The following is a 25,392-nucleotide window of genomic DNA, read 5'->3' as shown; positions in this document are numbered from 1 at the left end:
CCAAAATATCAAAGCAATGGTTCTCTTAACTTTCATTTCATTCCCTGCAATAATTATTTATTTTCCTTCATTTACAGGCTTCATCCCGAAAGCTCAATTTCCTGTGATTATATCTGTGAATGTCCAGATTAATTTCTCCTTGTGATTTAGTAATGCCTTAGTCCTATTGTTAACAATTCTAGACTACAAGATTGAAGATACTTAACTTTGAAATTTATACTTTATGACTTACTGGACAGTAGCGTCCTTTAAAATTCCCCCAAAAATATTTTATATACAAAGTACAAACTACTGGAACTAATTACTTATATCCACATTTGTGTCAAGCATAAACGGAAGAAAAAGAGTTGCTAGTTCAAAAATGTAAAATCTGTAATAAAGTTCGAGAGAATTTGTTCATGTTCTAAATTTAAAATTGGTACATTTTGAGATATTTGGTTCCTTCTTTCCTATTTAAGTATTTCTTCTTCTCCCTTTCGAAGTGACTTCATTTCTTAGGAGACAGCGTTAAGATAAATTATAAAACAACACCACTTTAAAATATGTTAGTCTGTCTTAGAATTTAAGCGTTCTGGGGATTTGCCCGGCTGGTTCTTCATTTTCAAACGATTCATTTTCTTCTCCCTTCTTCATTTTCGAACGATTTTTTTCGCTCCCAGGTATGCCAATTTCCCCCGTCTTCGTGTTTGTTCTTACGTTTCTAAGAACAGCGCTTTTGAACAACTCATCACCACCTTACCATAAAGATCATAAGATCTTACCAGTCTTATGATCTTTGACATTTACAGATTTAATTAAAAATGTATTACTTTATTCTAAAAATAAGGATCTTTATGATCTTTAAAAACAAAATAATGATTTTTTATAAACAGTTTTGTGTAAGCAAACTTTTATATTTGTAATTAAAAAATATAATTAATTAAATCCTATTATAATTATAAAAACAATAAATTTTATAAAATAAATATCGATCATAAAAATCTGTTATTCTCTACGTAAATTATCAAGACGTGCTTGTAAATCAGCATCAGCATCGGATAGTGGAGATGAATTCCCACCGCTGGCCCCACCACCAGCACCAGCACCCACAGCCACTGGTGTCTTGGCACCACCAGTTGTAAGAGCACCACCGGCTTGTGGTAATCCAGATAATTGATCGTTTAATTGTAATCCTAATTCATCTAATACTTGAGTCACAACGGTATCGCTGAAAAAAAAAACAAATAAAAATGTTAATATAATTATTTAAATGTTAGATTTTTAGGTTAGGAAATATATTCCACGGTCATTAAATAGGGAATATTCATGTATTTTTTTTATATTTTTAATTCATTGTTTACACCGTTATAACAAAGTAAAAAATATAAATACTGCTTAAAAATGCTGTATTTAAGTGTAAAAAAATATTTAAAATACATTATAATTTTGAGATATTTAAACGCATTTTTTTGACGCTCTCTGTTGATGACGTATAAGTACGTGATCTGTCAATTTTTGACAGTTCAATGTATAATTTACACTTAAAAAAATGAATTTACACTCGTTATTATTAAGTTTTCTAATAAAAAGCCGTAGAATAGTATAATTTAATGAAATACCTTATAAAATGTAAGTAATTAAATATCATACAGTATGTCAACAAATTTGACAAGCCCGTAATATGATGTCACGTCCGTATAAAAATTTTAATTTCCGTTTTAGAAATTGTTAAATGCCCTCACTGAATTTGTACTTTTATTAATTAATTTTAAGTAATTAAAAAGATAATAATTACTAAAATAATGGTTTAGTTGAAATTTCCAGTCATTAAAATTACGGAAGAAAAATATTTGAACCAAATTTAAATTTCATGAATATTCCCTATTATCTAGTCTACAAAATTGGATGGTATTCCAATCGAAATGCCCTTTATTCCTGATTTCTCTGTATAATTTCTATTTTGATACTGTCTAATAAAGATTAATGCTTCACTGAAGTTTTCAGATACATACGTTTCTTCTTCATCATCATCTTCACCCATTGCATCATCAATAGCATCATTCATCATTTCCTCTTTCATATCCATAATTTCCGATTGTTTCTCAAATTCTTGTAATATTCGTTGGATTTGTGGCATATTCATTTGTCGATTCATACTAGCCATTGCTTTTGTAACACCACGCATCGCTGTTGCCATTGCATTTTGTGATCGTAACGTTTGTATTTTTAATGAAACCGCTTGTATATTTGCTTTCATTAACATAAATTTTTTCACATATTTTCGTGTTCGTACTAAATCTTTTGCCATTATTTTTACTGCATCCTATATACAAACAATTAATTAATTATCCAGTCAAATTACACTTTGAAGGTTACAAAAATTCCCATAGAGCTAAAAATTGGTATGAATGTTCAGAATACTATTATAAATAAATTGTGAAAAGTCCCCATCAATCTCCCTTGTGCAAAAAATTTTATTGAGGGGTGAAGTTTGCAAAAATAGGCTTTTCGCGTTTTTCAGCAAAACGATGAATTTCATAGCAAAAATTATAGTTAATCCGATTCTCTACCAAAAGTGTCTCTACATCTTGTTTCATAAGTATTGCCATTTTCGTGATATAGCGGTTCAAAGAATTGAACAAATTATTTTTTTCGTAATATATTTTTGAACCGTTATACGAGTAAAAATATGAGGACTTATTTTTGATTAACCAGCTTCCTCTTTTAACAGCATCAATGCTACTCTTTCGAGTATAATTTTTTCGACACTGCACATGAATTTTTACAGACGTCTGGTCTTTCAGGTACTCCGAAAATTTACCACCTCTTTCAATACTTACGACTAACAGTATTTTGTGGAGTATGAGACCTTTGAAATCAGACAGGTATATGAGCATCACCACGCTGACAATTGAATGGAAGACAGATGGTACTCAGGCCATGCTACTAAACAAAAATAGGGACGGAGTTCTTGGCTTTGATTTATATTTAAAAAAATTTAAAATTTGTATGTATAAGATATAGGGACTCATATTTTTACTCGTATAACGGTTCAGAAATTTATATAAACGAATAAAATAATTTTTTCAATTCTGTGAACCGCTACATCATGAAAATGGCAGCACTTATGAACAAAGGTGCATAGACAGATTTTGTAGCAAATTAAATGGTCTACAATTTTTGTGTGAACTATTTTTGCTGTTAAATTCATCGTTTTGCTGAAAAACGCGAAAAGCCTATTTTTGCAAACTTCACCCCTCAATAAAATTTTTTGCACAAGGGAGATTGATGGGGACTTCATTTATAATAGTATTCTGAACATTCATACCAATTTTCAGCTCCATGGGAATTTTTATAACCTTACTTATATTTTATGGACTAATTTGACTGGATAATAATGTTTTTTTAATATTCTGTTCATTGAGTTTTCTTCAAAATTTTTTCAGAAAAATTGTTTAATTAATAACAGGGAAAGTCTTCTAATAAGTTATCAGATAATGAAAAATTATGGACAGAATGGGACAGATTAGTTCCAAATTTAAAAAGTTAAAAATTTCTTTTCGAATGATTAAATAGTCAATACGTTAAAATTATGTTGAAAGTTTTCTAATTATTTAATTTCAAGATATAAAACTTACCATTTGGCCATCTTTAGCCATTTTCTTAATATCAGCTATAATTTTCTTCTCTTGTTGTTCCATTCTTGCTTTTTCCCTATCTAAGTCTCTCATTGCCTTATTTAACGCCCGTTGATTTTTCCGGAGCATTTCTTCGGGTGTAACTTTTTTCCCAAATAACCACTCCATTTTTTATTTATTTAATATTTTTAAGTTTTTTTGGTCTTTTTAAGGATAAAAATTAAAAATAGTGATGACTAATACTTAATTCTGTTAATATACTTCTGAAACAAAAATTAGATTATCTTTTTTTTTAATCATTTTTGCATAAATTTTATCTAAAAATCTAAAGAAAAATGGAAATTACCATAAGTTTTTATCTTAAACAAATACGAATTAACAAATTACGAATCAAATTACCATCATTATTCACATGAAATGTCAAAAATATGTCACACCAAAAAATGTACTGTCAAATGTTCAAAACTTCATGTTATTGTTTTCCCCATCTTACCCCACTAAACTCATGGTCGTCTATTGAGATCACATGAAAATTGTTGCATACAAAATAAGAAAAATGAACGAATTATTTTTAATTAAATCGTTGTAAAAGTGCGTATGTAATGTAATAAACGCCGAAATTCAAATTCTCAAGAAACACATTAGAACTAAAAATTTTGAGAGTGAGCGAAAATAATCGTAGCTCTTTTACAACGTGTCGAATTTCATTGTAGAAAGTATTTGCGAAGAACTTATATTAAACCATTCCACGTTGAAATAATTGGGTGTTGGGAAATATTTCTTATCTCTTAAAAGGATTAACATGAACCAATTTCAGTTTTTCAATTTCAAGTGTAAACGTGTACATATTTTTATTTGCACAAAATAATTGTAAAATTTATTCACTGCTTTTAATTAAGGCTCATGCTCAAAAAGGGACAAGATTTCGAGCATAAGTGAGTGACCTATATTCTTAGTAGATAATATAATTTTGATGATTGACAAAAGTGGAAAGTGTCGCAAATAATACCTACCTGCATTAAGTTATATAAAATTTGGTTTCAGTCAAAATTGGAGAGTAAAAGTTTCTATAGCAAATTTCAGAAAAGTATTAAGTTTCTAATATATTCATATCTATAAGTAGAATGTTGACACGATATAGAAAGTTATAATTACTGCGTCATGTTTGGTGAAAAAAAAGCTACATCTTTTCTTAATTTGTTGATTAAAAATGATGGTTTCTAAATCAGCTAGCAGGGCGTATTTAGCGACTATAGTAAATTTAGAAATTGTTTTCTGAGTATGGTCTACTAATATAATAAAATAATTACTAATCGCTTATATGAAGTAGGCGTTTAGTAATACTGCAAAATCTGAATAGAACCGCCAAATAATTATTGCTGAACTATTATATTGGATGCGATCAATCGATTTGAGCCATACTGAGCGAAAAGATATTCACATCTTATCTCGCCAAAAAAAGGATTATTTTAAATGGGGTGCTTAGTAATTTTTTAGCTACCGCTCAGTAAATTAATTCACTTCGGCTAAACGCAGCTTTTATTATTATTATTCGCGATCGCAAGATACGGTGGCGCCGCGCAGCGAGGATTAGTGAAACTATTATAGAGGATTTTGAGTTTTGACAGCTACACAAGTGCTGAATGTTTTTGTTGTTGAGATGGAAATTATCAAAAATGAAAAACGTTGTGGTGTTCCCCAGTGTGGGAAAACAAGATCTACAGGCGTCAGTTGTCGCACAATGTCGCAAAAACATGCTTGCACTTGCTTCCCGCGCCCGCTTTGCAAGAACAATAGCATTCGATTTTTTTGTTGTCATTGGCTACAAACACTTTGATTTAGATCTCATGAGGTTTCTCGGTGATGTTCGACGTTTGCAAACATGAAGATTTGATTAATAAACAATTATTTTGCTTCGATTGGATACCACAGAAAAACAAGTTTTTGGAACGAGAAAGCGCCTCTCCTTCCATCAACGGCCTTACTGATCCACCAAGTAGATAAAATATATCACCAATATTAATATCCAGGGCTTTCTCCATGTTAAAAAAACAAATAAACAAAAAAAAAATGCAAAAATTTATTTTGACAACTTGAACGAAAATCCTCTATATCGGCCATATTGCATTCACACCAGAGCCATCTCTAGGTAATTTCGTTCGCCAATACCTTGTAAAACGAACATGTGTGCTAGGCTTTATTATTGAAGCAATAATAGAGTTTATTCTCTATAAATGAATGCTATAAAGAACTATTCCAACCTTTATTTGTTTAACATATGTGTATTGGTGTATGTATGGTGTAATGGTATGTCACAGTTAAAATATTTTTAATATTTTGACATCCATCTTTTAAGAAAAATTGTCTTGAATATTCAAGAAAGTAAGTATTACATTATTAAATAACTTTTAACCAATTACAATAAAAAATTTTTTTGAGTATTTCACTACGTTTTAGAGATTTAAAACATTTTATTATGTTTCCCGTTTCAGATGGGTTCAGACGATGAAGATTTAGAATTTTTACGATTAGCAGCATTAAAATCACGGAAACGAAAATTGGAAAACTGCAATACAGCTGGATCTGTAACAATACAAAATAATTCATATAAAAAATATGATGGAAATAATAAAAATTTCAAACGTAATAAAACATTGAAGGGACATCGAGTTGGTCGTGGGGGCATCAATAGAAATGTAAGTTTATAATCACATTTTATTTAATTTGTATTGTAATTTTATTTTAATAAACAATCTATATTTGTGTATATAAAATATTTATGTTTATCTTTTCGTCTCAAATTTCGTTACGTTTTAATTATGTACAGTCAGATCCGAAAAAAAATGTTCCAACATGTAAAAAATTGTGAAATATTAACATTCATTATTTATTAATCGATCTTCTTTGTTATAATAATTGGTATAGCTAATCATTATCTTCGCCATAAGTAAATTTATTATTTTTATTTACGTCTTAAGTTTATTTCAAACTAATAAAAATCGCCTAGGTCCAAAATGGCAGCTAATGGCGGCCAAATACATTTTCAAAAAATTATATATTAGCCATAGGCTACAAGATGAAGCAATTAAACAGTTATATCTTCGCCTAGAGATCAATTGGGTAATAAAAATATTACTGATCTTTGAAGGCATTGGTCTCATACTTCGTTGATTAGTTCCATTCAATAAAGAAAAGTTATTGTTTGTTAATTCTATGCATTTTAGTTATCTATTCTCAGAAGTGATTTAAGTGAAGTTTAATAACAGGCTACCCCAAAAATATACCGTCCTGTAGTTTCGGTTACTAAGTAAAAGTTGTTTAAATGAAATTTTTGTTTCGATTTCGTATGGATCATTTGTATTGAACAAAGCTGTACGTAAGTTTGATGCGTGGTTCTGAATTTTATCAAAATTAACAAAATTAAAAATTAAAAAAACAGATTTTTCCTTGTAGCTCTACCCAAATTGAACCAATTTTATTGAAATATACCTGAGAACACTCTCCATTAAATTGCCATCGAAACAAAAATCGAAATCGGTTCATCAGTTCAAGAGTTACACACACACACACATAGCGGTCAAACTTCATCACACCCTTCTTTTTGCGTCGGGGTTTAAAAATTGATTTTTATAAACATAGCATCTTTAATTATTTATGTAACTTATTATAAATACATCTAGTTGTATGTTATACATTAAAGAGACTGCATTTATACTGTGTGTTATATATAGAATTAGATAATCGAGTGTAGGAGGTAAAATTTGTTTATTGTGTAGTATTTTTTTTTTCTATATTCTCTTCATTTAATTCGATGATTATTTTAATCTACATATAATGACAGTAAGATCACAGAAGGAATGCTAGGAGAATGAATTGGGGGTCGTAGGGACAATACTTTCTATCCATAAGAGCCACGGTTTGCAATTCGCGCACGAAGTCGTGTATATAAACTAATAGCCTAGAAAATTCTTTACAATTTTTATATAAATCGGTTTAATGTGACTATTCCGCTGTTAGTTAAAAGGACCCTGCAGTTTTTATAATGATAAAGGCACAAATTTTTATTTTGTTGTCTCCATTGTTGCGCAAAACATAAACATTTTGCTGCAATTGAAAAATTGTAATTCGTATTATTATTTTCAGAACAATTCAAATCCTCGAGTCAATACAAATTTAATTGCTATCCCAATAGCGGCCGATAGCACATCAAATTCAGTGCCAACCGAAAGTAAAGTAGATACCACAACAGATTCGAAAGAAGAAAACAATTCAAAATTTAATCGCTACGATCATTCTGATCAATCTGAAAGCGAATCTGAAACCAATGATAAATCAAATTCATCCGATAATGAATCAGTTAAAGATCGTTCAGAGCGCGGTGACAGTCTGGACCGGCTATTGGATGAATTAGAGAATGAAATCGCTGGTAATGAAAAAATACTCGATAATCCTCAAGCAGAACCTAAAGCTAAGGACAAACCAAAAACTGCCAAAACTGTAAAAAAATTAGATAATAAGTCTCCAACAGACAAGAATGAAAAGACTTCGCCGAAAAGTTTGCCAAATTCCGAAAAGAGCGATGCAAAAGTTAAGAAAATTGAAGAACCCTCAGTGAAAACTGAAACTGTAGATAAAAAACCATTAGAAAAGAAAGCAATTGATGAAAAACCTCCAAATGATAAAATTACCAAAGTGTCTCCAGCAGAGGAAAAATTACCTAACGAAGAAGAGTTTAAAGACGCTGCTAAAAGACGCACGCCCCCTCCGCGTAAATCCCCACCTCCACGTAAAATGTCACCTGTACGTATGGGGTCACCTTTACGTAAGACGTCACCCCTACGTAAGACATCACCACTACGTAGAGGGTCACCACCACGTAATTTATATCGGCCAAAAAGTCCATTATACCGACGAGGACCTTCTCCAAAACGACCAGCACCACCTTTATCTCCTTTGCGAATCAACACAGAAGTACTAAATACAATAACAATGGCACCTTTATCACCAAGATCTGCAGCGTTTGTTTTACAAAATCGTGAAATTCTTGCAAAACGAAAACTATCACCGTCTCGTCGATCAATTTCATCCTCTTCAAGTACCTCATCTTCGTCGCCGTATCGAAGCCCACTTCGTAAACGTTCAATATCACCATATTCACGGCCACGATTTACATATTCCCCGCCTCCTAGGCGATATAGCCCTCCTCCTCGGCGAAGATCAATATCTCCACAACGAAGTGATTTACGGCGAAGATCACGTACACCACCCAGCAATGATCGAAATTATAAACGTCGATCATTTTCACCGCGACCATTTGGACGTAGTCCATCTCCCGCTCGAAGAATTGTTAAAAAGAGATCAAATTCGCCAAAAGGTGGGAAAATTTCATCTCCATCGAATAAGTTTAACGTTTATAATCGATTGGGTTACAAGGGCTCTAAACCTCCACCAAAATATGAGAAGAAACTTCCGCCAAGAAATGATTCTCCAAGAAATAATTCAACAGAAAAAGTGTCTGCTCCGGTGGAACCAAAAGAAGCTTCACCGAAAACATTTACAGATCCTGTTCTCGAAGCAAGGCGGCGTAAATTTGAAAGTAATAAACCAATTGAAGTTCCTGGAGACGGCGTTATTAAAATTAAACTTAACAAATCACCCGTTGAAAAGGAAAATGAAATTGAAAATTTAAATGAAATAGAAAATGAAAATGAGATGATTAGTGAAACAGAGGATCTCTTTGAAGAAGAAAATAGTAACACGGGATTAGCAGATTTATGGTCGACCGACGAAAGTGATAATGAAAATGAAGGTCGATTTAAAACACAATCTACAAATTCTAATATTGTAAGACCAATACGAACAGTGAATAGGACGGTATCGTTAGAAAAATCAGGTCCATTAAGTATTAAAAGTCGTGAGACACGTGATAAAACTAGTGATACCCGACGACGCCATATTGATTCACGTAAACGTAAAATTCATAAATCATCAAACGATGAAGTAGTTCATAAAAAATTTATAGTTAAGGACTCGAAAGAGAAATTAAGTAGTCGAGTGGTTGAACAAAACGATAGTAAGAAATCCAGTGATTCGACTCCAGCGGTAGCACCGACTGTTGATGTAAAATCAACAAATAATATGCGTATTGTGATAAGTGAAAAACCAACGATAAATATTAAAGAAAATCGTAAAGTAACTGAAGTGATAACGACGGCATCGTCATCACCGCCCCCACCCCAACAACCATCTTCGAAGGTTGTTAAGACTGTTAAGGAGGAGAAGAATGTTAAAGAAGAGAGTAACGATAGCTTTGAACCAGAAATTGTTTACGATAATGAAAATGAGGAAACAAATACAACAGAAGCAACACAAAATTCAGATGGTAAGTTCTCGATTTTATAATTTTAAGTAAATTTAGCGCTATCTGTATAGCACACTAGCTTACAAACTTAGTTAATAGACCGTGACACCACGGTTGTTTTTTAAATAATGAATACATACTTGAAACTTTGTGAGTGGTTTCCTCTTGACGAGTCTACGAAAATTCAAATCCTATTTCATGAAACATTTAGGTCATAGTTTTCCCAATTTTATAAAAAGTAATTATTGACAGAATTTGCTTTCGAACAGATTATTACCCACAGTATATTCTTGAAAAAGAAGAATTTTTTTTAGATTTTCTTTCAATTTATTATAGATCTCAGAACAGAATTAAGTAGGCGACGAGCTGAAAGAAAAACACTTTCGTCTCAATCACACCATCATCACCATGGTTCTTTAAAATCTGGTCCACCAACACGATTATTACGAAATGCATTTCAAGAAATGTCGAAGAAGTCACTTACATCATTATCAGCATTTCAGAAATCCAGTAAAGGTATGGTATCTTATCTTGATTAACAAAAATTATGACAAATGAAAAATGAAATGTATGAAAAATATAATTCTATTACGCTTGGCAACGTAGCACATGTGTTGAAGATATGTCATTGTATTGTCAAAAAATAATTTTATTAAATAATGATATACCGTCAAACCTGGGTAAGTGAGAACTGGATAAGTGAGAAAACTCTGTAAGTGAGAGTAATAGCCAGGACCCGTCATTTTAAGCTCCCAAAACCTCTATTAGCGAGAAACAGAAAGCTCTGTAAGAGAGAGTAGTTTTTCCCTCATGGACCTCCGTAAGTGAGACTGCTACTTATCTATTCGCTCCGTGCGTGAGTTTCGTTTCCATGGTAACGATACACTACTTTATAGAATTGTATGGATGCATATATAATTGTATGGATTGCATTTAAGACTTACATTTAAAATTTAATATTCTTGTCTCACAAATTTAAATAAATAATTATGATAATTTACATTTGAAAAATAATATTTGTTCAATTTGATTTCTTATTTTCACAATTTTGAATGCATTAAGTTTAATTAAATAGTGTTTTTCAATAATTTTAATTTGACATTTCTATTACATTAACATGTAAAGAATTGCAAATTAGTCATAACAGCCCCCTTTAACCCCAAAATTTTTCACTTAAAGCGCTGGCATCGATTTTATTGTCCCTACCATGACTACGCACACAACGAATACCTCTATAAGCGACAGTCAAGCTTTATTTATTTATATTATTTAGGGGGAACTATTCGCTTCGTGCGTGAATTTCGTTTCCATGACAACGATACACTACTTTAATTATAGAATTGTATGGATGCATATAGAATTGTATGGATTGCATTGAAAACTTACATTTAAAATTTAATATTCTTGTTTCACAAATTTAAATAAATAATTATGATAATTTACATTTGAAAAATAATATTTGTACAATTTGATTTCTTATTTTTACAATTTTTAATGCATTAAGTTTAATTAATTAGTGTTTTTCAATCATTTTAATTTGACAGTTTCTATATCATTAACATGTAAAGAATTGCAAATTAGTCATAACAGCCTCCTTTATCTCCAAAATTTTTCACTTAAAGCGCTGGCATCGATTTTATTATCCCTACCATGACTACGCACACAACGAACCGCTACAATCATATTACATATTTACTACATTCGTACTTGCTGTGACTTGCTATTGCTGCGCACCTCTATAAGGGAGAAACGTCACCCATGTACCTGCATTAACGAGAAACTCGGGTTAGGGAGAAACCTCTATAAGCGAGAATGAGATTGTGCTCCCATGAATTCTCGCTTATCCAGGTTTGACTGTAGTTTTAATTTATAAATTTAAATATAAAAAATTCAAGAATAAAATAATTATACTATCTTCAAATACAAAAAATTTGTTTATTTATAGTTGGCAGCTGATACTTCACATTTTGCATGGGACAGAGTGAGAGGGATAATGAAACTCTCTTGCATTTTCAAACAACCTTAATGTTTATACGCTTGACTGATTAACTAATTTAAAATAAAATTGTCTTTTCCTTAAGGAATAGTAATTCCTTTCTTCAATGAATAGTAATATTTTAATCTTAAGAAAACCAAAATAATTAAATTTATTTTTCGTATAGGTTTGAAAAAAGAACGAATAGGAAAATTACCAATACATATGCGTTTGGGTAAAACATGTAAAACAGAAGATGAACCATTATCGTCACGATCAAGACACAAGGAATCAGATGAAAATGATAGTGATGACGATGAAAATGATAGTGATGATGAATTTAGTCAATCATGCAATGAATTAAAATCAATTATTAAAAATAAATCATCAACATCCAGATTACAGAGGACGGAATTACCTTATAAAGGACGGAAAAAACGAATGTTTGGTTTACAGGTACAGTATTTTATTTCAGAGTTCATTTATATATTTACGAAAATATATTTCTTTTTAATTTTTAAGGCCTTTTTATATTTTTTAATAGCTAGTTTTTATTTTATAAATTTGGACACTATTTATATAATTATTAAAAAGGGTATCTCTCTCAATCGACTGCAGATCGAACGGATCAATCGATTTTCCTTCGTGAGTTTATCGTAGTTCAAGCATATTTCATTAGCCATTGTCTGTCGTCATGTTTTCTTTACCTAACACTTAAAAACATACTTAGAAGCTTAGACTAAGAAAATCTGTCCACCTTTGTTGGTGGAGATAGGCACAGTAGGCGGGTATGAACTTTACATATTGTCCCGCAAAAAAAGTGGAGCACTTAAAAAAATTTTAAATTTTCTGGAAATTTCAAACAAGTATATTTCAGCGGAAAATAATTGGATTTGAATGGAAAATATATGATCCGATAGCTTGTAATTTACAGTTTTTGAATCAGAATCTCAAATATTTTCGGATCATATATATTATTCAGATCCAACCATTTTTCGCCAAGATATACCTAATTGAAATTTCGAGAAAATTTAAAAGTTTTTTAAGTGCGTCACTTTTTTTTCTCGGGGCAGTATATGTAGATGCAAGTTTGAAAGTAATAGCTTCGTGAGATGTATCATATCTTTTGCAACAACTATTTTAACGGTTTTAAGAACTTCTTGCTTCAAAACATCATTAGCTCCATTACTTAATGCAAATCTTATTAAATTATAATTATCTTTCTTATTGATGCTAGGAAACATCTAATTATATTGTTTTTGTAAAAATATTTGTTAGATTTTATCCTTTTGTTTCACAAATCTGCCAAAGATATTTATTCAAAGTCAAAGCTGAGATATTTAAAGTTCAACTTCTGTGATTTTAAAAGATCTGATACTAATTACTATTTTTTTAATTAAAAGTCAGATTTAAATATGTGATATTTTGAGAACCTATATTAAAAATTTGTCAATTATTATTAAATTATATTAACTGTGATATTTTCAAATTGACATAAAATTTTAAGTCTGTAAAATAAGAAATCTCTCAAAATCTCAATTGTATACTTTATCAATTTTATATTTTTGGGTATTTTTATTGTTATTGAAATAAATGTATCATTAAATTATCCTTCACACATTCATGTAATAATCTATATTTATGTCACATCAAAATTAGTTATTGGGAATATTCATTTATAATAAACAGGTCTAAAACTCCGCCTCCCTTTAAATTAATGCATGCATTTTCTATTAATTTTTATCTTTGAGAGAAATCTTTGTTTTGGTGGATAAATAAGTAATAAAAAATATTTCTAGAGGAAAATTAGAATAGTTGTACAAAATTGTATGCTGATTTTGTTATGAAACTCTTTCTATTCTTTAAAATTTTTTATATTTTATATACATATTTACAAATAATTTAAAAAAAGCACACTAAAAAAATGTCGAGAGTAAAAATTCCCTCCTTTCATTACCGGAAGAAGTTCGTGATGTCAAATAAGGTTTTTTTTGAACTTAAGAAAAATTAGGTAAAAGTACTTTTTAAATTCTAGTTGGATATTTTATGTCACGAACTCCTACTAAAGATAGGTTTAAAAGTTGAGATCAAACTTTTTCTAAACAAAAAATATTAAGGTAGTATGGCAGTATCGTAGTCATACCAATCTATTCAAATCAGCAATGATTACTTTTAGCTACAAAAATTCAAAAAAAATTCAATGACATTTAAAAAACATTTTTTAATGATAATTTGGCCTTGTCTTAAATATGACTGCTAACGGAAAAACAAAGACAAAGTTCAACAAAGTGTGTGGTAAATCATGTTGAAATATCAACAACAAATACTTTTTTAGTGCTATTTATAATTTAATACACCAAGATGCTTTTACATATGAACTGTTTCAATTTTCCATGCATAAACCATTTCCGTAAAAATTAAACAAGAAAATCATAAGAGGTCGTGTATTTTTGTTCTTTTGAATAAAATTTTTAAAAAATAGTGGTTAACTGTGATCCTCTATTCTGCTATACTACCTTAACTTATATTTTGCATGAAACAAGAGTGGAATAAAAGTGAATTCAAAAATTAATGTATTATTAATACAAATTTTTTTTTAAAACTATGGTCAATGCACTGTTTAACTGGTAAACATAACTCTGAAATTGCTGTCTTTTTCGAGTCATTATTCTATTTCATAGTGGAAAAATTCCTGCCTGTCAAATAAAAAATTCTCTGAAGTTTTCAGTGGGTTTGCAATCTTATTATTTTGAATATCGATGAAATAAGTATTATTCCTTGCAATTTCTTGCAATAATAAAATTTAAGACATTGTAGATTAAGTATTATTAAAATATTATAAATAACATAAAATTTTATATATGTTTAAGATGGAATTTTATTCTAAGAGATGAAGTAGAGAAAGGTATCGAAATTTTTACCGTTTGGTAATCTACTTATTATATAATATAAATTCAAAAGTGTGCTTATTTGTCCATCTTTCACGTCATAATGGAATAATAGTTCGATCTAACTTTTTGCTACTTGATGAGCCGGAGGATAACATAAGCTTTATTTCTCAGGAAAATATTCCATTTCTTCAGTTACTGGGAAAAACTTATTAGTAATACACACAACATACTATGATGTGCAAATGGCGTCGAATATACATAGTGGAGTGGGAGGGATTCAATTATGTTCATGCGAAAAATTTTATAACTCTTAAGGAATTTATATTTTCTATACCAATTTATTTCTACAGGGCGGTTATTTTCTATATATAATAATTCGTGTTTATATGTTTCAAATGCCATACTGTAAAAATTTCGATACCATTTCTAACTTTATATCTTAGATTATAAATATTTCTTCAAAATAAACTTTATGTTATTTTATTTAGAAATTTCTAAATTATTATAAATACTATTTATTTTTAAATATCATACATATGTTTAAGATGTGTAGGACATAGTGAGACGAATCAATTCATTCAATTCAATTCGAAACGAATCAATTCAAATAAATTTTCTGAAACTTTCAATAAATGTATTTTTTTCCAAAATAATATGTAAAAATTTTTAAAATGTAAGCCAACTAAATTTGTCTCACTATGTTCAAAGCTCGTGAATGTTCGTAAACAAACAAAAATTGTACAAATACAAATGTTCAAAACAAACAGAAAGGTATGGGTTTCAAAAATTGATGGTATGAGAAATGATGAATGAAATGTGATGGTATCAACTTAGAAAATATTACTTTATAAGGCAACGAAAAGTAATTTTACAACGCACAAGCTAACATTAAATTTATTTTGTATCACAATATAGGTGTGAAGAAAATTCATCAATTTATTAAAAAAATTATAAATAAAATATCGTAAAAACTTCTTCCTATATCCAACTACAAAAAAAAACGACCACATGAAAAATTTCATCGACAAAATTAAAAATATAAAAGCGTCAACGAAAATATCCTGAAAACACAGAAAACTACATCGCAACGTATTTTCATCACTGTTCGAGAGTTCATTTCTTTTTCCAATTTTTGATGTATAAAGTTTTTTTTTTATAAAAAAAAAAAGAAAGCGATACACATAAGAAAGGTAAAAGTATTTTTCATTAGGAACGTAAATAAATTATTGATAATTAATTAGGTTGATTTAATAATATCAAATGTAATTAATTATTTTCAAAACAAACAAACAAATTGTGTTTAATAATTATTAAATCGAATAATATTATATAATAGAGGATATATTTTTCATATTTAATGGTATCATTGTGTTGTTAATTAAAAAGAAAGTTCAATTTACTTAATATATCAAAACTTTAATGTTAAAAAAACACTGAATTTAAAACAAAGAGTGTTTTCAAAATTGAAATTAAAACGCTAAAAGTGGCTGCCCTATGCGGGCCCCCCCATATTTAGGGCAAATATTTGATGGAGGTACTGAGGAAGGTCCAAGAAACCCCCATGTCTTAATATGACGCGCTCGAATAACTACACAAATCCCCTCTTGGGCTCCCTTACTATTATTTTTCTCATGAAGACTTAAAAAGCTTAAAGAAAGTGCGGAGCTTGCAAATAACATGAAATTATTTTGAAAGCATACGCCGTCATAAGTAACCGATTGCTGCATGCTTGCTTTTTGATTTTTGGTGTGGAAACGATTTGTTTGAGACAGACGGAGACAAATGACGTGAGATAGAGAAAGTTCGCATATTAATAAATGTTATTTGTATAATTTTATACCTTGCGCTAATTTAATGCGGCTAAATTTTGATACAGCATTTCTTTTTAAGTAATCGCTTTGGCATATGTCGAATCTATTAAATATACCCGAAGTTAATATAAAACTCATGCCTATGTTTAAAAAAAATTGATGAAAATGAGAAATACGTTTTAATTGAAAATTTATCTAATGTTAAATGATTTTAGACCAAAAATGGCACTACCGCATCTGTTTTGATATATTACGTAGGTTGACTAATTTAGATATTTTTCATTTGTGGATTCAACAAGAGTTTATGATAATAATTTAATCTTTTTCCTAGATACAACCTATTTATTTTCTTTTAAACAACCTTAAAGAATTTTTCTTTCGAAAAAAATAATTGTTTTTTTCAAAAATATCTTTCTATTATTTTTTGTGTTTTATTATGTTTTTAATTTTTGACTGAAAAATTAGCAAGAAATTTTTTCTGAAATGATTATATAAGTAATTAACGTCTTTGATTTAATGATTGTTATCTGTTATTTAAAAAACTAGCAGAATTTTTCAAGAGGGTCGTAATTTTTAAAAGGTTTTTTTTTTTTTTTTTACTATAGTCACAATTTTCGTTTGTCAATTTTTAAAATTGTTCAACGAATTAATTTTTATAACGCTGTTTCAGAGTACAAGTGTTTTTTACTACTTAATTCATTCTCGGTATTTAGCAAACTTTTATCAAAAAAACTATTGGCTGCAGAAAAAATTCATTTATTTAAAATTTGCATGACTTGAAGGCGGAAAATAAGGTAGCTCTTATAACCGCTTAATTGGTTCCTCTTCAGAGTTATGCGACTTTTATATTAAATAAATTTTTGGACAACCCATAGTTTTTTTGAATAAAATTCGTAACGCTTTATAATTAGACACTCAATTGTCTTCCACTTTAATTATGCTTCACGAACATAAAGTGGAAAAATTTTGTAAAATATTTTGTATAGATAGTTTTAGGTATATTTTTTAAGTGTATTGTTTTTAAACATTTGATGAAAAATTTTTTAATTTAAATTTGACTTTTTACCGATTTAGTGACTTAAAGTGCTCTCTATGCAATTAGAGGTATCAAAAAAAATTTACGATACCGTTAAAACGGACTACGTGATGACTGACTCGAAATATTATGCAAACTGTGAAATTTTATAATAAAATTAGCACAGGCATTGACGATTATTTCTAGTTGAATCATTCCTATATTTTTTAAAGAATGAATGTCTATATTATCCGATTTGTCTTGAAAAAGAAAGGAACATAATCATACGAGGTCCTTTTTAAATGACAAAATTGACAGTTGAACTGGTATGTCGTTGACGGATGTCAGATGCATGTGCCATTTTTGAATACGTCAAATTTGACATCCGATTCTCGACAAATAATGCCAGACGGCTTGAATTATAGAATATACTTTTTAAAAGGCGGTAGAACATCCAAAGGTAAATATTTTTACTTAATTTAAAGTTTTCTTCTATTTAGAAGAGTCAGTTTTTAAAGGTTTTTGGTCGGTTTGTAATTAAAAACGTAGTGACTTGCGTATTAGAAGGCGAATATTTTTAACTGAAAAATCGATGAAAAATTTATCAATTTTATATTTTAGGTAAAATATTTTTAGTAAAAAATTTGAACTTATTATTTATATAATCATTTATTTAAAACAAAAGATGGATCCAAAATACACAAGACTTTTATAAAAAAAAAAAAAACAAAAAACAAATCAACATTACATCCTATACTTTTTTTTAATGTATTATTTTTTCTCAATTTTCATTTAATCATATTTTTTAGTTTTTAAATGTTTGTTTTGTTTTCTCATTATTTTTAAACAATCAAAATGATTTTATTTACAGAAAATATTAATTTTTAAATAAAATGAATTTAAAAAAAATAAAATAAACTGTGTACTATTATAAGTTGTATATACGTTTGTATATTTTTTGATTTTATATAATTATATTAAAAAAAAAAACATTTAGTTTTTGAACAGGTTAGTAAATAATATTTCAAGCTTGTTGTGTATAATTTAATTTTATAATGTTATTATTATTCCAATATAAATATTTTAAAAGAAAATAAAATAAAATAAAAAAAAAAGATAATTTAAAAAATTACTTGGTGTTTTTATTTAAAATAAAGCTTTTATTTTCAGACAATAAGTTAGGTGTATGAATAGAGATAACAGGTAGGAGACTTGTCATAGAATTTGTACGTTTTGGATGCTTAACGCTTTTAGGGTCGTAAAAAGAAATGCTTGTTCATGTTGAAAAACGATTTTCTCAACAAAATTTTGTGTAAAAGTACAAATGAATAATATATTTTATAATAAGCGCTTTAAGGATGTATGAGCGAGGGCGTGGGGGTAAAAATTTAAAAATAGATATTTTCAATTTTGATGATAAATTTATATTATTACTTGACGATATAAGACGAAAAGTAAGAATAAAATTTTTCGATATCTGGCTTAATTTTCAAAATATCGAAAATTGAAAATTTTGTTTAATTATTTTAGCTTTCGATATTTCGAAAACCAAGACACATATCGAAAAATTTTATTCTTATTTTTCGTCTACATTCATGAAGTTATAACAAAATTCATCATCAAAGTTGAAAATAAGATAAAAATAATTTCAACCCTTAATCTACCCTGCTCTTACATCCCTTATATGGACGGTGACACTTAGTATTTTTCTTTTCTAATTCATTGCTAATATGTTTACTTTCTATTAAAAAGTTTTTTTTAATTTTGTTTTCATTCATTCCAAATGAAAATTATCAAAAATTTCCAAAATATGTCGTTTTTTGAGATTCCTCCATAAGAGCCAATGTATTTTATATCGATTTTTAATGACTTTTTTCTTAAAAATTTGCCCGGTTACATAAGCTGAAATTTTAACCACATATTCTTTGAGTAAAAAACTACCTACAAACAAATTTTGAGCCTTTAAATCAAACATTGTTGTCATGCTCATACATCCTTAAGTGTACAAAACGAACAAAATCGTTGACAACAATAGGTAAGTAATACGAAGTATAGGTACAAGGAGCCTGAACGTAATTTTGAATGAATGGTCTCAATTTAGTTGACAGGTACGTCCTGAATTCTTGAGCAGCCAGTGCCAGAAAAGAGAACTATGATCTGAATTTATTAGTGTGTGTATGAAACACACCTTCCCATTTCTTTTTATTACAACTAATTTTAAATAAATAAATGAATATTTTATATTTAATTTAATTGAATACAACATTCGCGAGCCAGTGCGCATTTACGCGTGATAATAATAATAATAGAATCGGTACGTCCAGAATTCTTACGTATCAGACAAGGACACAGGGGAACTTACTGGCAGTCTTCTCTCTCGCTTGGCTCATCCGCTAACAGGCTAGCGTTCGCTATCTTCATATCTCTATGGTTTAGTTAGTAGTATTTATAAGAAAGTATATATTGTGTTTTATAAAGGAGTGTTCCAAAATTAACGCAAGAAGTTCGAATCAGGCGTTAATTTTGGTACATCCTTTATTAATATAATTATTATTATTATATAAAAGTGATAGAATTTTACTTATTTTGTATAAGAACTTTAATAAGAAAATAAGAATGAATCTCTGTAAATTTGTTTTATGAAAATATAAAATTTTTTTTGTTATAAATAACTAAAAATCGTTATATATTTTAAATTTTGTTTTATTTTTAAAATTTTCTATCCTAGTTTTTCTTTCAGAACAGAATTATCAATTAATTAATTATTTAGCAAACGTAAGTATTAAATTAATTATTTATTAAATAAGCTGGGTGGCTGTGTGGGTAAAACAATTACCTATGAAACCACGGTACGCTGGTTCGAATCCTGGTGTGGTTAATAATTTTACTTTTAAATTAAATGAATTTTTACTGATGCTAAAATTTTTTCTTTTTATAGTTTAACGGTAGGTATAATATTAATAATTAAGAAAAATTGATAAAAAGGATAATTTATTATATATATATGTACATATTTCACATAAAAAAATATGAATGAATAATAATAGTTATTTAATTCAGTATAAAATCAATTTTCGGGATAACAAATTTTTCATTTTTTCTAAATTAATAAAAATTAATATAAATAAATAAAATCGTTACATATTTTAAATTTTGTTTGATTTTTTTGTATCTCATTTTTCCTTTCAAAACAAAATTATTAACTAATTAATTATTTTTGAAGGTAAGTATTAAGTTAATTATATGATTTTAAATAAGTCGGGTAGCTGTGTGGGTATAGCACTTGTCTGTGACACCGAGGTACGCTGGTTCGTATCATGGTGGTGCTATAATTTTTACTTTTATATTAAATGCATTTTTCCTGATGTTAAAAATTTTCCACTCTTTTTATAGTTTATTTAAATTATTTACATACCCCGCCCTCTTGTCATAAATAACGTCAGTTATGCATATGCCATAAATCACTATTCTGTCAGGAGGTGAGAATTTAAGTATATCTCACTCTTTTAAATCATATTCTCCTGCTACAAAATACTAAAAATTTATACAAATGGCTTGGTTATGCTAAAATTTGAAACTTTTTAATAGGAGAACATGTCATATAGTTTATCTCACTCATATTCTCCTATTACAAAATATTAAATTTTGTAATTATAAAATAAAAATAGAAGTTTGTTGCGACTAAAATTTGAAATTTTGTGATAGGAGAACATGGCTTATATTTTATCCCACTTTTTTATAACATATTCGCCTATTACAAAATATTAAAAAAATACTTGCTGAAAAAATAATAAGTTGCTTTTTTGTTGTACATGCTAAAAATTTATTGTTGTTAAATGAAATTTTATAAGATTTTGTAAAAGGAGAATATGTTATTTCAAAAAAAAAAAAAAAAAAAATTAATTATGTTAGTACCACCTTCCTATTTATGTCATAAATCAATCTTCTGTCAGGGGGTGGGAATTAAAATAACATAAAATATACCTCCCTCTCTTACTTATTTGTCGCTTTTGGTTCTTACAATCTACAATTATCTAAAAAAAAGACTTTATCTTGACTATTTAATTAATAAATTAATCGGGACAATGCCAGATACGAACCGAGGTACTCCGTAACAGAAGGTGTCTGAGCTAACCACTACTCTATCTTTAACATAATAGCAATCTAATGTAATATAAATACGTTTTACTTACGAAAAACGTTTTACATTTTTTGATGGATGTATTGACCTGCGGTTTTTTGCATTGGCTTCAGAAAATTATCCCTTTATAGCCCCCGCGCCACTGGGTTGATTGTTTAACCGTGAGCACGCAAATTAGGACAATATTTTGGTTCGATTTTCTCAAAAACTATTAAAGATAAGGACTTAAAAATTTGCAGGTAGCTCTAACTAGTAGCCTTATGAAAGACTCTCGAAAAACGAAAAAAAAATTCTAGAAAATTATTTCGAAAATATTATAAATTTTCGGCTACCATTTGTAATTATGTTGGTTTTTAATGCTTTTCTAATTCAACAAAATTAATGCAAACACTGACATTCAACACCTTCTATACAGGGTATTTCAACAATTAACTCAGTTAATTGTTTGTTTTCATTTGTTTTAATCTCTTTCATCCAAAAAAATTGAAAATAAGAAAAAAAAACATATTTTTGATTTTGCTAAATAAAGTTTTTTTTTGTAAAGTTTAACACGTTCAATTAAAAAGAAAATTTATTGAAAAATTTAATAATTAAAATGAAATTTTTACAAAAAAAAAAACAAAATAGATCATGATAATAAAACAAAAAATTTGCCTTAAAAATATTTTATATTTCGAAAAATAAAAAATACATTTATAATAAAAAAAAAAATAAAAAAAAAGATATATTCATATTTACTTTTAACTAAATTAATGGGATTTACTTAAATATAGTAATTAATATTCATAAATCTTAAATTATATTGTATTCGAGTTCCCCCACTATATTTTTTGCGTGCGACGACATTTTACATGTGGTCTTAATGAAAACGCCGAACGATACCTTATATTATGGGACACATGTCACATAAAACTGTGAATCTCTTAAAGTCTTTAATTTTTTTTTTCTAAGTTTTATGTTTGAAACAGTTTTTTTGAACCGACGCTCAGCTACAAAACGACGCTTGACATATCTCAAAATGGTCCCAAATTTTTGATAATTAACGTACTTAAATTTTTTTTACTATGACCAATTTCGAATCCTTATTGTTATTAGTGTGTGAAGTGTTTATTGATATTCGACCTAAATTCTTGTTAATTCGGGAACAATTCCGTTAAAAAACATGAATTTCAAAAGTGAAACTAATTGTGGTAACGAGAAATTTTATCAAAATGAACAGCAACAATTATTATGGCAACGGAAAGTTAATGAGGAAAATATGACGGAAAAACAATTTCAAAAATTAAATATATCCGTGAATGATAAAAAATTTCATAAAAAATCGGAAAATAATAATTGTAATAATGCGTCGGTTAATCATATACTCGAACCTTCGGCGTTAAAAAATAATAATTTTCATAATTTTAATAATAATAATGAAAATGTGAGAAAATGTTTGACATGGGCTTGTAAGGCTTGTAAAAAGAAAAATATATCGGTTGATCGGCGACGTGCGGCTACTTTACGTGAGCGTCGAAGATTGAGAAAGGTAAATATGTATATTTTTTCTGGATTTAAGAAGACTATGCAATGTCAAGAGGTCGTTTAAAGGTGTTAACTTAAAAATTTTATACGTTTACATTTTGAGATCTGAAATATAGATTACACCTTCTCAGGCGCAGCTAAATAATTAAATTTCTGCTAAATGTTTCTTCCGATAAATTAAGTAAGGCGCGTGCTAAAAAAAATTTCCTAAAAAAATAAATAAGTTTAAATCAAGAAAAACTTTGCTTTTTTAAGACATTCGTAATTAATCCAAAGCGCGGATCTAGCACCCTAGGTAGATTACGAAGACAAAAAAAAAAGACGAATAGTAGAAGGAAGCAGACAAATTTTTGATCAAAGGACTCCCGTTGGGGGACCCAGGCTTATTTACGAAGACAAATAAATGTTTTCTGGCACTATAAATCCTGTTTTTAGTCTAAATTTAATTCTAGATCCACGCCTGATGAGGTCCTTTAATTTAAATCCCCGATAAAAAGGTTTGATATAACTTTAAACCGCCTGTCTGTATATGGTATCAAAGTTTCCAAATGCGTTAGTAAATTTCAATGTGGTTTTTCCTCAAGGCTTCAATCATCGGGTTTGTAGTTGTGTTTGACCCGGTTAAGCGTTTCAAAATTGCTAGAAATTTAATGAATGATATAAAATTTGGAAGAGCTGAAAAGAATAAATTATTGAAATTTCTATGTTTTAAAATTTATTATTTCCTAGCGCATCTTGTTTATAGATAAAATTGTTTTTTTATCGTTCTACAAGGAAATTTTTAAAAATAGTTAGGCGTTGTTTCAAATTTTACCATATTTTTAAGAAATTTTTTGCCAGAGAAAATTATAAATTACTATTATTTTAAATCTCAAAACAAGAATGGAGTAGCTGCGTCTATTGAGAAAACGTGCTTAAGTAGACAAATAACTGCTTAAAATTTTCAATTTAAGAACTTTTCTTTAAAATCTGAAAATTGAAAAATCTATTATTTTACACCCGCGGCCGTCGGCAAAGAATATGTAAATTTTAAATTAATATGTACAAGTTGACATTGTATTATTATTCCCCAGATAAATCTTTAAAGTTATCCTCTTTAAATCAGGGAAATGTTTGAAATTTTTATTAATTAATTTGCATTTTTTTTTAAATTTTAATTGCCGAGAAATAAAATCAAAAGAACAATACATAAAGTTTTGGATCTTTCACTAAAATAGAATAAAATTCAATAAAATAAATAAAAAATCAATAAATTAATTTTTTGACAGATTAATAGATTTTCGACTCTAGTTTTTTATTTTTTTGAAAATCAAGAAAAACCTCAACAGTAATTTTGTGGTCGTGTTAATAGCTATTTTAAATGAACTTAATCTGTTTGTTTTCGTTGATAAAAATCAATTATTTAATATTTATTAGTTTTAAAAAAAAAATTTTTAATATGAAATTTGGATTATGTTTGCATGACAATATTGTATACATAAATTTTGAGCTAAGCTTTTTTGCGATTAATTTATATGCGAATTAATTCTTGGAAATTAATTTTAGCTATATGAGTGAAATAAACAAAATTGATTTTTATTTTTAAAAATTGCAAATAATAACATAAGCAACAAAATTTTTAACTGAGTGTTAACGTCTTTTGAACTTTAAATGTGTTTTTCTCGAAACAGCATTTTCAAAGTTGGCGAGCATGTTTTCTCCGAAACGGCTTCGACCTTTTTCGAATTTTTACGCAATTTTCTTAGATATTGTCCCATGGTTTTAATCGAAAGAATAAGATTTCTGAAAATTATTTCGTTGTTTTAGACCTATTTAAAGTTGGGAATTTTTTTTCTTGGAAGCCGTCATTTTGTCAAAAATCATAATTTCGACTGTTCTTTCATATTAATACCTGAATTCATCTATCGACTAAAGAAATTTTTTTTATTTTTTCATTTTGGATAATCTAAGCCAGAGATATGGCGCTCATCGCTAGACACCTTTTTTTGGGGGACTTTCATTCAGAAGATCGTCTACAGGAGCAATACCATATCAAATTTTTAAAATTAAACAAATGT

At 28.5% G+C, this 25,392-nt stretch overlaps 3 protein-coding genes across 4 annotated transcripts in view; 2 read left to right on the top strand and 1 right to left on the bottom strand.

Annotated features, from left to right (window-relative positions):
• Positions 1 to 931: 931 nt before the first annotated feature.
• On the bottom strand, positions 932 to 4,105 carry LOC123298532 (charged multivesicular body protein 2a). Of its 2 annotated transcripts, none has more exons than XM_044880563.1 (4): positions 3,964 to 4,105; positions 3,618 to 3,880; positions 1,992 to 2,302; positions 932 to 1,207 (listed from the first exon to the last, which is right to left on the bottom strand). In XM_044880563.1, exons 2-4 carry the CDS (start codon positions 3,783 to 3,785, stop codon positions 985 to 987), a joined length of 702 nt encoding a protein of 233 aa, XP_044736498.1. In that variant the 5' UTR covers positions 3,786 to 3,880; positions 3,964 to 4,105; the 3' UTR covers positions 932 to 984. The 2 variants fall into 2 exon arrangements, with proteins under 2 accessions (XP_044736498.1, XP_044736497.1); XM_044880562.1 differs by having other exon boundaries at positions 3,618 to 3,877; positions 3,964 to 4,077.
• Positions 4,106 to 5,906: 1,801 nt separating this feature from the next.
• On the top strand, positions 5,907 to 15,805 carry LOC123298505 (serine/threonine-protein kinase PRP4 homolog). Its single transcript, XM_044880533.1, has 6 exons — positions 5,907 to 5,999; positions 6,110 to 6,313; positions 7,761 to 9,999; positions 10,315 to 10,494; positions 12,141 to 12,409; positions 15,760 to 15,805. The coding sequence occupies exons 2-6, from the start codon at positions 6,110 to 6,112 to the stop codon at positions 15,763 to 15,765; spliced, it is 2,898 nt and encodes a 965-aa protein (XP_044736468.1). The 5' UTR covers positions 5,907 to 5,999; the 3' UTR covers positions 15,766 to 15,805.
• Positions 15,806 to 22,718: 6,913 nt separating this feature from the next.
• Positions 22,719 to 25,392, top strand: part of LOC123298529 (transcription factor SUM-1) — a 41,000-nt gene continuing 38,326 nt past the window's right edge. Inside the window, exon 1 of the mRNA XM_044880559.1 lies at positions 22,719 to 23,339. Within this exon, the coding sequence (XP_044736494.1) occupies positions 22,974 to 23,339 (366 nt within the window). The 5' untranslated portion in view covers positions 22,719 to 22,973. The remainder of the gene's footprint in view (positions 23,340 to 25,392) is intronic.

Source organism: Chrysoperla carnea, chromosome 4 (assembly GCF_905475395.1).
Source record: "Chrysoperla carnea chromosome 4, inChrCarn1.1, whole genome shotgun sequence".
Classification (NCBI taxonomy): Eukaryota; Metazoa; Arthropoda; class Insecta; order Neuroptera; family Chrysopidae; genus Chrysoperla; species Chrysoperla carnea.
Note: the sequence above shows the minus strand (reverse complement) of the source record. Positions and strands in the feature narration are given on the sequence as shown.